The following is a 15,255-nucleotide window of genomic DNA, read 5'->3' as shown; positions in this document are numbered from 1 at the left end:
ATGGATTTCTGAGGAAGCCATTCCGACTGTAGTTTCATCTCTTTATGTACACGTTTTGAACTCAACAAAGCATATATGATTATGATGTGAGAAATACTTGTTAGACAAGTCTCTGTGAAAGTTAAAGTCATTAATCAATGAGAAAGTGAATGTCATGAGAAAGCTTGCAACACGCTGTTTGCCAATTTTCACTAGTGATCGGCTCCATGTTGTTACGTTAGGGAGGCCTAATTGCCGCCGGGACGCTCCGGAGCGGAAGGAGCAGTAGTCATGAACATTTTAATTTTACTGTTGCATGTGTTTTTCATAACAAGAGGCCCAAGGGCCTTAACGGTCATCTGATTACCTTGGCAATAATCATATAGGAAATTAATTAGATATCGTGTAATGGTAGCCATCTTCGATTTGGGATCAACACTTTGTCAGGACCATGTCAGGAACATTTCATGCAAGTTTCAGCCAAATCGCACCAGCAGATCTTGAGAAGAAGTTCAAAATGTGTTTTCAAGATGGCGGCTGTGGGGGCCATTTTGAATTTCGGATCGACCTGAAAAATAACAACACTTTGTCGGGACCATGTCAGGATCATTTCATGCAAGTTTCAGCCAAATCGCACTGTTAGAACTTGGGAAGAAGTTCAAAATGTGTTTTCAAGATGGCGGCTGTGACGGCCATCTTGGATTTCGGATCGACCCGAAAAATAAGAACACTTTGTCGGGACCATGTCAGGATCATTTCATGCACGTTTCAGCCAAATCGCACTGGTAGAACTTGAGAAGAAGTTCAAAATGTGTTTTCAAGATGGCGGCTGTGGCGGCCATCTCGGATTTCGGATCGACCCGTAAAATAACATCACTTTGTCGGGACCATGTCAGGATCATTTCATGCAAGTTTCAGCCTAATCGCACTGGTAGAACTTGATAAGAAGTTCAAAATGTGTTTTCAAGATGGAGGCCATCTTGGATTTCAGATCGACCCGAAAAATAAGAACACTTGGTCGGGACCATCTCAGGATCATTTCAGGTAAGTTTCAGTTCAATCCCACTGGTCAAACTTGAGAAGAAGATTGAAATGTGAAAAGTCTACGGACGGCGCACGGCGCACGACGACGGACGAAGGCTATAGGTCATCCAGACCCTTCGGGCCAGATGACCTAAAAAAAGGAATGTTTTTGCTCATATTCCAATAGAAGATAAGAGTTGTTGATTTATTTCATTTTTTTGATCACAGAAATAAACAAGAGATCCCAGAGGGATCTTGGCGCCCACCAAAGAATGATCTATATCTGACAAAGGAATGATGGATCTTTTCTCTACTTTTTAAACTTTTTCAAACATACTACATATAAAATTTGAGACAGATCGCTTCAGTACCTTTTGAGAAATAGCGGTAACAAACTTCAACTATCAAAATCCAAGATGACTCCTTGGCAGCCATCTTGTTGATCAATCGGTCCCAAATCACAATATGCACAACTAGGGCCCTAGGGGAACCTACATGTGAAATTTGAGAAAGATCCATTCAATACTTTTTGGGAAATAGCGATAACAAACTTTGAATATAAATTCCAAGATGACTGCCTGGCAGCAATTTTGTTGACCGATCGGTCCCAAATCACAATATGCACAACTAGGGCCCTAGGGGAACCTACATATGAATTTTGAGACAGATCCCTTCAGTACTTTCTGAGAAATAGCGATAACAAACTTTGAATAACAAAATCCAAGATGGCTGCCTGACGGCCATCTTGTTAACAGATCGGTCCCAAAAATGCAATATGCACAACTAAGTCCCTAGGGGAACCTACCTATGAAATTTGAGACAGATCCCTTCAGTACTATCTGAGAAATAGCCATAACAAATTTTAACTATCGAAATCCAAGATGCTGGCATCTTGTTCACCGATTGGTCCAAAAATGCAATATGCACAACAAGGGCCCTAGGGGAACCTACATATTAAATTTGAGAAAGATCCCTTCAGCACTTTTTGAGAAATGGGGATATCAAACCTTAACTACCAAAATCCAAGATGGCCGCCTGGCGGCCATCTTGTTTTTCCTATCAGTCTCAAAATCTGTATGGCACAAATAGGGACCAAGGGTAACCTCCATGTGAAGTTTGAACAAAATCCCCAATCGGAACTCCTCGGGCATTCTGTAAAGAATACACCTCGGACTTACTTCCGAAGTCGCCATATTGGATCTACTTCGTCAGAACTACTTTCAACATGGCAACGTAAACATTGAAAGATGCCTATGTACTCTATATTGACACTTTAATTGTCAGGAAAAGTAAGACATTGTTGAAGACTTGAAGTTATAGATTACAGTTATTGAACTGTGAATTTTTAAGATGTCATTTGCAGTGGAACTTTCAACTTTATTAACGTTATTTGCCTAATATGACACTTCTTATAAACTTTACCGTAGGCCTGTCTATAGCAGTGCCGTTTATGTGTGGCATTGGTGACTATATATATATATATATATATACTGTTGTATATATGTTTAAGATGAGTAGATATGTACCATTTTGACTCTTGAATTGTCAGGAAAATTAAGACATTGTTGAAGACTTAAAGTTATATGTGCCATAATTATATAACTTAGTGACAATTTTTGAGACATTTATTTTCAATTATTATAAAGTAGATCTAGAATGATTAATTAAAATGTGAAATTTTAAGATATCTTTTAAACATATTGCATGTGCAGACATTGGTGACTGTACATACTGTTGTATACCTATTTATAACCAACATGTAACTGTATAAATACTTCCATGTAACATTATATAATATGTAACAGTTACGCTTTATTTTACTTATGTGTAGTGAAGACAATGGCCATGAATTCTTGTGTAGTGTGCAATGTGCCAAAGGTGAAATTGTGTCCATTATCTGGTAATAAATCCAGGGAAAATAATTATATTAATAAACTAGAGACATTCACTGGAGAGTCTTTGGACAGAGATATTTTAATTACACACTTTGTTTGCCATACTTGTATATCTTTGTTAGATAACTATAGTTTATTTAAGGACAATATTATTAAGTCATGTAACGTTACTCCACAAATTACACACAAAGGTGATTTAAAGCGACTAGCGAAAACACCTCCTTCTGCTCTTCGCCAGTCAGTTGCTGACCAGATCAGTTCGTCTGTTGAAAAACTGAAAAGAATGACGATAAGTAGAAAACGCATATGTTTTTCTGATCATGCCTATTCAAGCTTGTCTTCTGGTATTTCTACGTCTGATGCTGTTGATGTTTTGGATCCATCTTTGTTAATAACTTCATGTTCTGATGAAAGTTTGTTCAGAAAGATAGATAATGAATTGTGTTGCTGTATGAAAGACAGTGTACTTTTAAAACACAAGGATGTGGATTCACTTTGTGAGAAACATATGTTCCATTTAATTGTACATGAAATGCAAGAAAAGTGTCCCACTCTCCTCACTGTGTTGAATAGTTCTATAAGTAAGAAGGAGAGCAGTGAACAAAGGTTTGCCACCATTTCAACAATCTTTGGGATGATTATGCATAGTAGGAGCAACAAGGCCAGTGCCATCCAGAAGATCTACTCCTCTCTAGCCATCAGATATCATGCCGACAATGAGGTATATTTGAGATGTACAGTACATGTGTATGAGTGTAGTATTGTTTTTGTACTTTAAGTATTTTTTTATTTTTTATTTTCATTGCATGCTGTTCTTATGTCATATAATGATAACATTTTGTTTTCTTTTTTGTTGCATATATTTTCAGGGATATATTTTGTCATTTTCCTCCAGTCAAAGAATATTCCTGTGTAGGGGAAAATAACTTGGGTGATCAGTGATGACCAGGTATCTCTATTGCAAGTGGCTAATGACATGTTCTGAGGTGCCTGGTTCAAATTTTCCAGAAAGGCAGCTTTATTTCCTCCCAGATTTACCTACTTTTAATTTGTTTTCCTTTTGATTTCTTTTGTTTTCGTTTGTTAACCATGGTTTGTTTAGTACTGGCAATCACTGTGGTGATTGTTACCAGGTGCAACTCCTGGGAACCATTAAAACCCATTCGGTAAACAAAATATAATTAATAGGAAAACATAATCATCATGAAGTGTACAGTAGAGTAAAACGGCTGTACAACACCAGATTTTTCAGATGAGTATCAGGTTTTTTTTTTAATATTTTTTAATATTTTATGATCATGTGTGAGTTTGTAAATTACCAATGATATGTGTTCATCATAAGTCTACTGACTATGCTTGAGGAAGCTATATTGTATAGTTAGTATTATATTTAAGTTAGCACCCCAATAACTTAAACAAATGAGGGATGCCTATTATACTGATAGGAAAAGCCTATTGAGTTTTTATGTCAATATATTTACACTTGCTAGGCTTTTTTGTTTTAAAGAAACAACGCTAACGCGCCCCATAGAATATATTCTTAGAGGAATTGCTCCATACAAGCATGGTTAACATAAAAGCGCAATCCAATCCCTATAATGAAACATGTAGAAGAACAGATGTTACAATAACTACATACATGTATTACATTTTTCTTAAGTTGATCTGCCAATGCACATATGATTGTCATAAGTTAAGGATAATAGAACAAAGCATCCATATCATGTAAATATTTTACAAGCTATGTACAATTTCTTATTTCAGCTTATGTCTCGAATGAACAAAGTTCATATCATGATGTCAGCTGAATCTAAGAGGAACATCATTGCTGAGTATGGTGAACATCTTCAGGACAAGCTTGTGAAAGATGTCAGTGAGGGAAGAAACGGCAAGTTGAATGGGGACAACCTGGACATCAGGGTCATTACCAACGACATTCGAATGCAAAACAAAAACAAAGACTATCATTTCTTTGCCTCAGACTATATCTTAGACAGGGTAGATGAATCATCAATGCCTGTTTTAACACAAACTGCTGATCAGCCACATGCCAAACACTTTCTTCCATCTGCAGATGAAACATCAATCTATAAGGACAGTCTCAAGGTATAAAACTAAAACTTGCTTTAATATTTTGTTCCAGTTTAAACTGGCTATACAATAATATTTTGAATAATTAGTTTATCAAACTTTTAAACTGGCATACTGTTAATTGCTTTAATTTAAACATCAACTTCAGAACACAATGCAAAAAATGTATGTAGAGAGGTATGATTATAAGCAGAGTCAAGAGTATTAAACAACACATGTATGCTCATCTATATGATAATTACAAATTTTTGATTGAGTTATACCATGGGTACCTGCTGCTGAACTTTGTCAGTAAAAGTTTTTTTTTTTTTTTTTCAATTAATTCTTTGTTTGGGTTTAGTTGAATAGAATACAAATAAACCTACATGTAGTAAATGTAGTTTGATTGGATGTGTACAAAGTGTTCTTTATAAAGTCTTGGTTGGGCCACTTGACTGTTTTCTACACTAGTGTATACCTTCTTGATTGGAACATAATTTTCATTGACTCATAATTCCATATTTGTTATATACACTGTGTTTTAGGTACTGCTATCTAGAGTACTAATTCAGCATATCCCTGCCTTCTCATGGATGAAGAATGTAGCAGCACTCCCTGTCCACATCCCACATCTTCTTGAAGAAGCCATGGCTAAGAAATCAACAATTCACATGCTGCCTGTTTCACTTAACAATGAAGTTTCTTATGAGGGTTGTATCCATATAATGGACGAGTATGTTAAGATGGTGAATTCTTGGTATTCAAAGGCAGGAAGAGGTAAGAAACAAAAATTGAAACAATATTCATTTGAGTGACATTTGAATGAAATTTGACAATTTAAATTTAAGTACAGCTGTACCAACTTTCAGTGAATAGATTTTAGTCAACCAATATGTTAATTCCTACTTACTATATTGTAATTGGGTGGCATTGCTCTATTTATATCTTATATTCATAATAACTGATCATGATAATCTCACTCAAATGACACAGCCAAATAAATTTCACCAGTAGCATATTCTCTCACAATCAGTAAATCTCACCAGTAGTATTTCATCACAAGGATTTCATCAGAGGGTCTTTTGCAGCATGTTTTAGTGAGATACATGTATCACTATAAAAAGGACAAAAGTTCCTCTATGACAAGGAGACACAACAGAAATATATATACTGCAGCTTTCTAAAATATAAACACTCATACTTTGCAATTGCACACATAAGAGACCGCCCTTAAATGACCCAGACTGTTCATTAGACATTACTAGTAAACCAATCCAAACCAAATTGATCAATGAAGTTTGTTTGATAATTTAAATTTGAGGTTTCCAAAAAATTTGAGCACCTTCTATTACATCTAATTGTTATTCATTGATATCATAATCATCAGGAAAAAATGAAATGTTCAAGTTATGAGTGCTTCCTCTTCCATTTTCAAATAAGAATTTTTTAAACAGGTGGTGAACTGGAAGACTTGAAAATTCCCATTGGGGGAGACCAGTTGACACGTTGCAGACTTCAGGGGGCAAAATCATTACGAGCTGGAGCACATACCCAGCAGGAAAGATTTGAACAACTCTATCCTATCATCATAGAGTTATTTCACACATTGCAGGATTTTCTAGAGGTAAATGTTTTGTGGAGTATGTATATGGGTAAAGAAGTACTTGCTGGTTCATAAAAGTGTAGACAAATATATTGCCATAGTTTTAAGGCAGTGGACACCTTTAATATGAAGAGACATAAAAGAAAACAAATGATTACTTCTTTATCCTTATATTTACTATTAGAAGCAATTATAGTATATACCAGAGTTTGTTTCTAACCTGGAACTATCCTCTTTACTCCGAGAGTTACTATAACTGTCATTATGTCCACCCCAGACAATGTCATAGTACAATTAGCGGCAACAGAACAGAACAGGTAATGTAGTCTTTTGATGTACATCAAAAGACCCGTACATTGGTACACTATGGTTGACAGTGTGGCTTTGAAGTTGGCGTCACTCTCTGTAGTCTTCTAAGGAAATCTTTGTAGGCCTATGATTGGTCAGATTATTTCTCCTGAATTGGCTTCAGTCTCACTATGAGATAGTCCAGGAGTGGATATAACATCACCAATAGTATCCCCTGGAGTATGGAGGATGACCCGGATCCCAAATTTATTGCACTCAATTGCAATTTTTTGTTGTTTTGAACAAGCTCATGTTGTTGATATTTAAAATATGTAATTTGTGTTACAGAGGGCTTCATGTGAGTTCAATAACTTGTGCCCAATCCTTGATAAAATATGTTTTAACTAAACTAGAAAGGCCTGCGGTCAACATGTAATGATACTCCTATAATTTTATGTCACAAAAATTATCATTATATCGGTGAACTTTATTTATTCAATTGTTATTTAATATGGCTCAATGTTACATTTTACAGAAGCTGTGCAAAAAGTTCCTAAAAATGGACCACAGCAGAAATGTTGCAACGCTTGCACACCTGAAGCTTGTCATACAGAGGACCAATGTCAATGGACAAGTGAAAGCCAGATTCAAGGTGAACATGATCTTCCATTAACTTAAACATATATATGTAATAATATATAGTCTGATTGTTTTTGTGTACAATTCATATTTTCTTCATTAACATTCACGAATATGTATGTATCTAACTGCTTTTAAAGGCACATTTTCATACCATGACAACAATATAGTATTATTGTTTTAAACCAGTATAGGTTCATTTAACATGACTACATATACCTGGTATGTATTGATCTAGTCCTTAATGACAAAAAGCCTTTTAGTCATTACTTTGAAGACAGTCACCTAATGAAATCTCAATTGTAAATTGATTACTACATTAATTAACTTTTACACATACATGTATTAGCATCCATTTGAATATTACATTATCATGAAGTTTAATTATTAATTAATGTAAACCAAAACAAACATGTAAACCTATAATTGTAATATTTCAGGCACATGAAGATTTTGTGACACTTGCTGGTGAAGCTTACTTTCTTGCCCATGTGATGAAGAAATTTCAAATGAGCTCACTAGATGATTCACCAAAACATCAGGCCATTCCTGACAATATTCACCTGCTGCACAAGCAGAACAAACAAAACGTTGCCAATCGTGTGATGGAGGATATTGTGAATGACATCTTCATCCCATTTGACAGTAAATCACAGGTACATATATACATGTTCTTACACAAGACGTTCTGTGTATTTATCCTGTTTTATAAATGATCCTTTGACAAAACAATATACATTGCATGTCCTTTAATGACACTGGTTTCTTATCAGATCAAAATTAAACCTACTGAATATATTTCAACCTGTCATCACCGTCTGGAATTTACAAGGGTACAAATATAATATACCTGCATTTCCTCTTTTCCCATCCACAAAATACACTAGCTAAATTGCCCTTAATTCACCTGACAAAACGTATATATACGTTGTAACTTATTCATATTGAAAAATCATCTAATGGTATATTGGTAATATATGTATAAACCTTTATACCATTACAAACCTTGATTTTTATCTGTATTTCCTTCATTTTAACAGGAAAAATCGACATGCTTATTGAATATGGAAATGGGCACTTGGCGTGGACAAACGGAAACTTCTGTTATTAATAACAAAGTGAAAGTTAAAGTTGCCATCGGTGATACCAGTGTTGTCCTGGAAATTCCAAAGGACACAGTGCAGAAAGGTTGTTCAGTCAAACTATCAGGCATTGAACATCACTTGAAGATCAAAGAACAACCATCACAGTCTCTCAATAGCACTGCAGATGAACTCCAAGATTATGTTGTCAACTTTTTACAATGGTACTTCATCATCATACAACTTCAGGATGCTATTCATGAAGGTGATGTTGTCCGTACAAATGTTCTTTTAAAACAGATGATTCCATTTTTCTATTCGCACTCTTGTTTATCAAAATATTTTGTCGAGTGCATTGACTTTATTCTTAAAACTGAATTTGTTTTGCCTCCACATTATGCAATGAGGGTGAGAGCAGCATCGTTTGTTAATGTACGTGGTGGTCAGGGACAAAACAAGGCTGCAGACATGCACAAGGAGAATGAGGTGAAACTGCTGAAGGACCTGATTAAAGGACTGGGAGCCAACAAGACTGAGCAGTCTATAGTAGCCATTTCCAAAGCTGCACCAGTTGTCTCTTCAGTTGTTGACAATTTCGATTCTATGCTGGACCTGAAAATTGTCAAGTCCTCACATCAAAAAAGGTCCTCGAAAGATGATATCCTGGCCATTATTAACATTCTACAGAAAGAGGGATTGTGGGACACATCCAGGGTACGGAGTCTACAGGGATTTCAGCATATGAGGAGGTCTCCATTTTCCCTCCTTGACAACAGCCTACTGTATCGTGATATAGAGAGAACTATACAGAGGCTACAACGTGACCTTCCATACATCGATGAGGAAGAGGAGGAAAATGACAATTGAAATATTATTGGAACAATTGATACGCACAGTTTCTATATATATGTCTTAAACTTTTATTCAAAGAGTCTTCATCACCAAGTATCTTTATAATACGAGATGTGACCTGAACTTTCATCTATTTTGGTTTGTTTAGTTTTACGTCCTATTAACAGCCAGGGTCATGTAAGGATATGCCAAGTTTGATTGTGGAGGGAGAATGGAGAACCCAGAGAAAAAACACTGACCAGCTGCCAGTACCAAGAACATTTGATTTTTACCTGAACTTTTATCAAAAGAGTCTTCATAACCAAGTGTCTATATAAAACGAGACTGTGATGTTGTACTTTTATAATGTGCCCCACATGGCATTCGAACTCGCGACCCTTTGATGAAGAGCTTGAGCTAATATGTCGGGACATCTTAACCACTCGGCCACCACGTACTCCTCAAGAAACATCTATATCTGAAGAATCTTCGTTACCGATTGTCTAAAGTAAGAGACTGTGATGGTTGTACTTTTATAATGTGTCATGCCCGTTATGGCATTCAAACTTGCGACCCCTAGATGAAGAGCTTGTGCTAATATGTCTGGACATCTTAACCACTCGGCCACCACGTACCCCTCAAGAAACATCTATATCTGAAGAATCTTCATTACCAATTGTCTAAAGTAAGAGACTGTGATGGTTGTACTGTTATAATGTGTCATGCCCGTTATGGCATTCAAACTTGCGACCCCTAGATGAAGAGCTTGTGCTAATATGTCGGGACATCTTAACCATTCAGTCACCACGTAACCCTCAAGAAACATCTCAAAAGAACGTTTATCTAAATAGTCTTCATCACCTAGTGTCTATTTGATATGAGATGTGACATACTTCATCTAAAGAGTCTTCATCACCTAGTGTCTATTTGATATGAGATGTGACATACTTCATCTAAAGAGTCTTCATCACAAAGTGTCTATTTGATATGAGATGTGACATACTTCATCTAAAGAGTCTTCATCACAAAGTGTCTATTTGATATGAGATGTGACATACTTCATCTAAAGTTTTTATATGATATAAGATGTGACATGAACTTTCATCAAAAGTCTTCATCACCAAGTGTATATTTGATATGATATGTTACATGAACTTTCAGCAACACATAGTCTTCATCACCAAGTGTCTATATATAATATGAGATGTGACCTGAACTTTTATCTAAAGTCTTCATCACCAAGTGTCATTATAATATGAGATCACCAATTGTCTATTTGATATGAGATGTTACATGAACTTTCATCTACACATACAGTCTTCATCACCAAGTGTCTATATATTAGATGTGACCTAACTTTCATCTAAAGTCTTCATCACCAAGTGTTTATATAATATGAGATGTTACATGGACTTTTATCTAAAGAGTCCTCATCACCAAGTGTCTCTTTAATATGAGATGTTACATGAACTTTCATCTACGCGTACAATCTTCATCACCAAGTGTCTTTATTAGATGAGATGTGAACTGAACTTTTATGTACAGTCTTCATCACAAAGTGTCCATGTAATGTGAGTTGTTACATGAACTTTTATCTAAGAAGTCTTGTCACAAACAGTATGACTTAAACTTACAATCACTTTCTGAGCTGGGTCTTTAATCATCTTCAGTGTCTTACATATTTCAGTGTCTTATATATAAAAATATGATGCTCTAAATGTCTCTTTACATAATCATGAAACTTTTCAAATTTCATGATTTCACCAATTTCTATGCAATCCTCCTGAAAGCATATATTGCAGTAAGATGTGACTTGAAGTTCAATCATATGTGTTATACTGGTACCTCCGAGTAATGTGTTTTATAAGAGATGTATTTTACATGTACCATGTAAGTCATCATCACCTTAAATGTATAACAGTATTTAGCATGTGCCAGGAACTTGATTCTTGGAAATCTTCATCATCATTTTCCAGATGAATTTTACATTATTTTTTTCTAATGTGTAAATAGACATAGTGTCTATAGAATAGCAATTGATAATTTAATATAAAAGTAAGAATTGGTAAACATTAAGTGAATTTACTCTCAAGTAGTAGACAAATTACAAAGTTATGTAAACAGCAATATTTTTTATTAATTTTGAAAAAGGTGTACAGATGTATGTAGGGAAAAAATTAAGTGATTCATAAAGTTATGTTAGGTAATCACAGGTATATAAGATCTGGAGCTTACAATACAATGTGTTGTTTAAACATTATGGACACACAATGTGTCTTATAGATCATTTATTACAATGTGTCATATAAATCAGGATATAATTGTGTCTTATAGATCAGGGATTACAATGTGTCTTATAGATCAGGGATTACAATGTGTCTTATAGATCAGGGATTACAATGTGTCTTATAGATCAGGGATTACAATGTGTCTTATAGATCAGGATTACGATGTGTCTTATAGATCAGGGATTACAATGTGTCTTACAGATCAGGGATTACAATGTGTCTTACAGATCAGGGATTACTATGTGTCTTACAGAGCAGGATAACAATGTGTCTTATAGATCAGGGATTACAATGTGTCTTATATATCAGGATTGCGATGCGTCTTCTAGATCAGGATTGCAATGTGTCTTATATATCAGGGGTCAGTGGAGTTGGACAGTGATTAGAAAATGTCTTGCATGTATAGATGTTTGATCAAGGATTAAAATGAGTCTTATAGATTATGGACAAACATATGAAAGAACTGTGATGAATACATATGTGTTCTATATCATAGACAATGTTTCTGGCAGAACAGTGACTTATAATGCAAGTAGTCATAAAGATTATGGACAATATGTCTGTTAGAAAATTAATGCATATACATGCATTGGTGTTTGAAAGATCAGTGACTATAAAATACCTTACAGAAGATTAGCCTCAAAAATCAATAAGTCCTATAGATCATAGTCATGTCTGATAGAACTAGGACTTAAAATTCTTATATAACAAGGACCTAACTACAATGTGTCTTATGAAAAGAGCAGATTGATATGAACATACAATATATCTTCCTGGAATAAGTATATTACATAAATGTATATTGTCACTTTTTAAAACCCTATCGAGTCAGGAGTTATGCTCTTTTAAGTCAGAAGTTATGCATAGTCTATATGTTAACACTTTCTACAGCACTCAACAATGATTGGCGGCAGTTGGAACAACATTCATCCATTGGACCTTCAAATGTGGTTGTCTGGAAACCGAAATATTTAACAAGCTGAAGTCTAAGACAACTGTCAACATTATTACAGAACTTAACCATTTCTGCAGTCATCCCGGTTCGGTTTTTAGCAATGTCACTTTTATTATGGTACATAATGGCTGTGGCCTTTTGACCTGCCCTTCCAGCTCTACCTATTTCCTGCAAGTATTTCTCAAGCGATGTTGGAGGTCTACAGTGAATAACACGTGTGATGCTTGGCGAGTCTAAACCCATACCAAGTGCAACAGTAGCTACAACAAGACGAATGTGTGGATTATCTTTCTGAAGTTCTCTAAGTATGTGCGTTTTCATGTCTGCAGTGTATTCTGTGTGGTATTGTGCAAATATTCTTCCTTCTGGTATTTTGTTCGAAATAGGAGCATACTGTAATTCACCAAGAGTGGAGTTCAAATACTGGTAGTAGTACCCAAGAGCTTCCAAATTTTCAACATAAACTATAGTGACAGGAAAGGCTAGTAGTTTGGATTTTAATTCACAGGATAGCGGATCAATCAGTTCGTCAAATTTGTCAGTTTTTCTGGAGTTTGGGAGTCGTGGCTTTACTTCTATGTATATGTTTGATCTGTCTGGGTTCATTGTCACAGTCGCATGGTCCTGATACTGAAGGGTTTTTGCCAAATCAAGGATGGAAGATGGGGATGCTGTTGCAGTAACAGCTAGATGAGGAGAACTGTCAAATAAGCAGGTCAAATCTCCTAACTTCTTGAACATTGGCCGAAATTCTTCACCCCTGTAAATGAACATGTTTGTTTAAATAATGCTTAGAAATAGTAATACATTTATTGATGAGAAAAGACATTTCATTTTTCTCTAATTACAAAGACATTAAGTTGTGTTTCAAGATGCAAAAAGACATGAAGGAGAGAGGAAGGCAGTCTTAGACTTATCATTCAAAATTACATGTGTCTTTATATATAGTGCTTGTCTTATGCAAAATCTGGAGCACATGTACTGTATATTACAATATCTATATGTGTACATGTACTGGTAAATAAATATTCATAAACATAACTAATAATTGATTTAAAAGCAATGTATTTGGTGTTGTTTATATGTAGCGATCTTGTGTTATATCCTCTTTCATTTGAAACACAATATTATATATTTATTATACCTCACTTTTATTTAGAATGTTCTGATTGGATTAAACTTTATCACATGACATTGAATAAGTTAGATGTTTCCCCGGAATTGGAAGGCGAGGGAAATAACCCCAGGGAAATAACCCCCGAGGGAAATAACCCCCGAGGGAAATAACCCCAGGGAAATAACCCTGTGGAAGCTCCGCACGTGACCGGAAGTTGACGTCATCTGCAACGTCAACCAACAATGGCAAAGCTGTTGTTTATTTTTTTGTAGCCCAACGAATTTAACAACGTTGTTGTTGTTGGGAAATATCTTCATGGATTCTTTTAACAGAGATTTTTTTTCTTTTGATTTTGTTCGGTATAATAAAATAATTATGTCCCTATGTGTCGGGATACATCTAGAATTGTCTCCCTGGAAAGAGTTATTTTCTCTCGGGGGCTTCGCCCTCGAGAAAATAACTCTTTCCAGGGAGACAATTCTAGATGTATCCCTCCACAGAGGGCCATAATTGTATAATATCCTACCATTCTGCAATCATGTGCACTTCATCCACAACAACACAGCACACCCGGTCTTTGTACAATTTCGTCCTAAGTAATCTGTAAAATTTCTTGTTGAGGATAGATTCAGGATGTGAATAAATTATGTTGTAACGTCCTTTGGCCAAATCTTCAAAGTCGGTATCTGTCATTGTCAAGTCATTGTCAACCTCACTCTCTTCGTCACTTGCACACTCTTCTCTCTCAAAAGTCTTAGCAGATGACCCCGATAGATAGCATGCCGGAATACCCTTGCTTCGTAATGATATAACTTGGTCCTGAATAATACTATTTAAGGGACAAATAACGATTACTATTCCTGGTAACGGTAAATTGTGTTGTCTCTGGAAAAACCAAGGAAGCAGTTGGAAAATTATGCTCTTTCCATAGCCTGTAGGCAGAACGCTAATCACATCATTCCCGTTATACAATTTCTTCAATGACTGAAGTTGTTTATCTTTCAAAGTGTGCCCAAAACCTATCGCTTGCTTCGCAAAGCTAATGCATGTATCAAAGTCGGCCATGACAGTTTACACTGCCGGCGATGTACACAAGAGAACACTCCACCGGAAAGACTTTTTGGACAAAATTTGGCTGTATTACTCCGCCTTCTACCCCCGAGGTATTTTCTCGTTTACGGAAAGTGCCGAAGGTTACCGATTGCCCTTCAGATCTTGTTTTTCTTATCAGCCTCAAAATCTGTATGGCACAAATAGGGACCAAGGGTAACCTCCATGTGAAGTTTGAACAAAATCCCTTCAGTAGTTCTCAAGAAATATCGATAACAAACTTCAACTGCCAAAATCAAAGATGGCTGCCTGGCAGCCATCTTGTTTTTCCGATCAGCCTCAAAATCTGTATGGCACAAATATGGACCAAGGGGACCCTCCATGTGAAGTTTGAACAAAATCCCTGCAGCAGTTTTTAAGAAATAAAGAGGACTC

At 35.8% G+C, this 15,255-nt stretch overlaps 2 protein-coding genes and 1 pseudogene across 2 annotated transcripts; 1 reads left to right on the top strand and 2 right to left on the bottom strand.

The window, feature by feature from the left end:
* The window catches only part of LOC138324335 (serine/threonine-protein kinase 31-like), a 43,811-nt pseudogene that overhangs the window by 7,392 nt on the left and 21,164 nt on the right, over window positions 1-15,255 (bottom strand).
* LOC138324165 (uncharacterized) lies at window positions 4,675-11,665 on the top strand. The gene is made up of 6 exons (XM_069269248.1): window positions 4,675-5,003; window positions 5,513-5,744; window positions 6,422-6,591; window positions 7,394-7,510; window positions 7,938-8,153; window positions 8,538-11,665. The coding sequence occupies exons 1-6, from the start codon at window positions 4,692-4,694 to the stop codon at window positions 9,444-9,446; spliced, it is 1,956 nt and encodes a 651-aa protein (XP_069125349.1). The 5' UTR covers window positions 4,675-4,691; the 3' UTR covers window positions 9,447-11,665.
* LOC138323302 (ATP-dependent DNA helicase Q1-like) lies at window positions 11,641-14,910 on the bottom strand. Its single transcript, XM_069267805.1, has 2 exons — window positions 14,297-14,910; window positions 11,641-13,413 (listed from the first exon to the last, which is right to left on the bottom strand). Exons 1-2 carry the CDS (start codon window positions 14,833-14,835, stop codon window positions 12,567-12,569), a joined length of 1,386 nt encoding a protein of 461 aa, XP_069123906.1. The 5' UTR covers window positions 14,836-14,910; the 3' UTR covers window positions 11,641-12,566.

The sequence above is a fragment of the Argopecten irradians genome, chromosome 5 (genome assembly GCF_041381155.1).
Source record: "Argopecten irradians isolate NY chromosome 5, Ai_NY, whole genome shotgun sequence".
NCBI lineage: Eukaryota > Metazoa > Mollusca > Bivalvia > Pectinida > Pectinidae > Argopecten > Argopecten irradians.
Note: the sequence above shows the minus strand (reverse complement) of the source record. Positions and strands in the feature narration are given on the sequence as shown.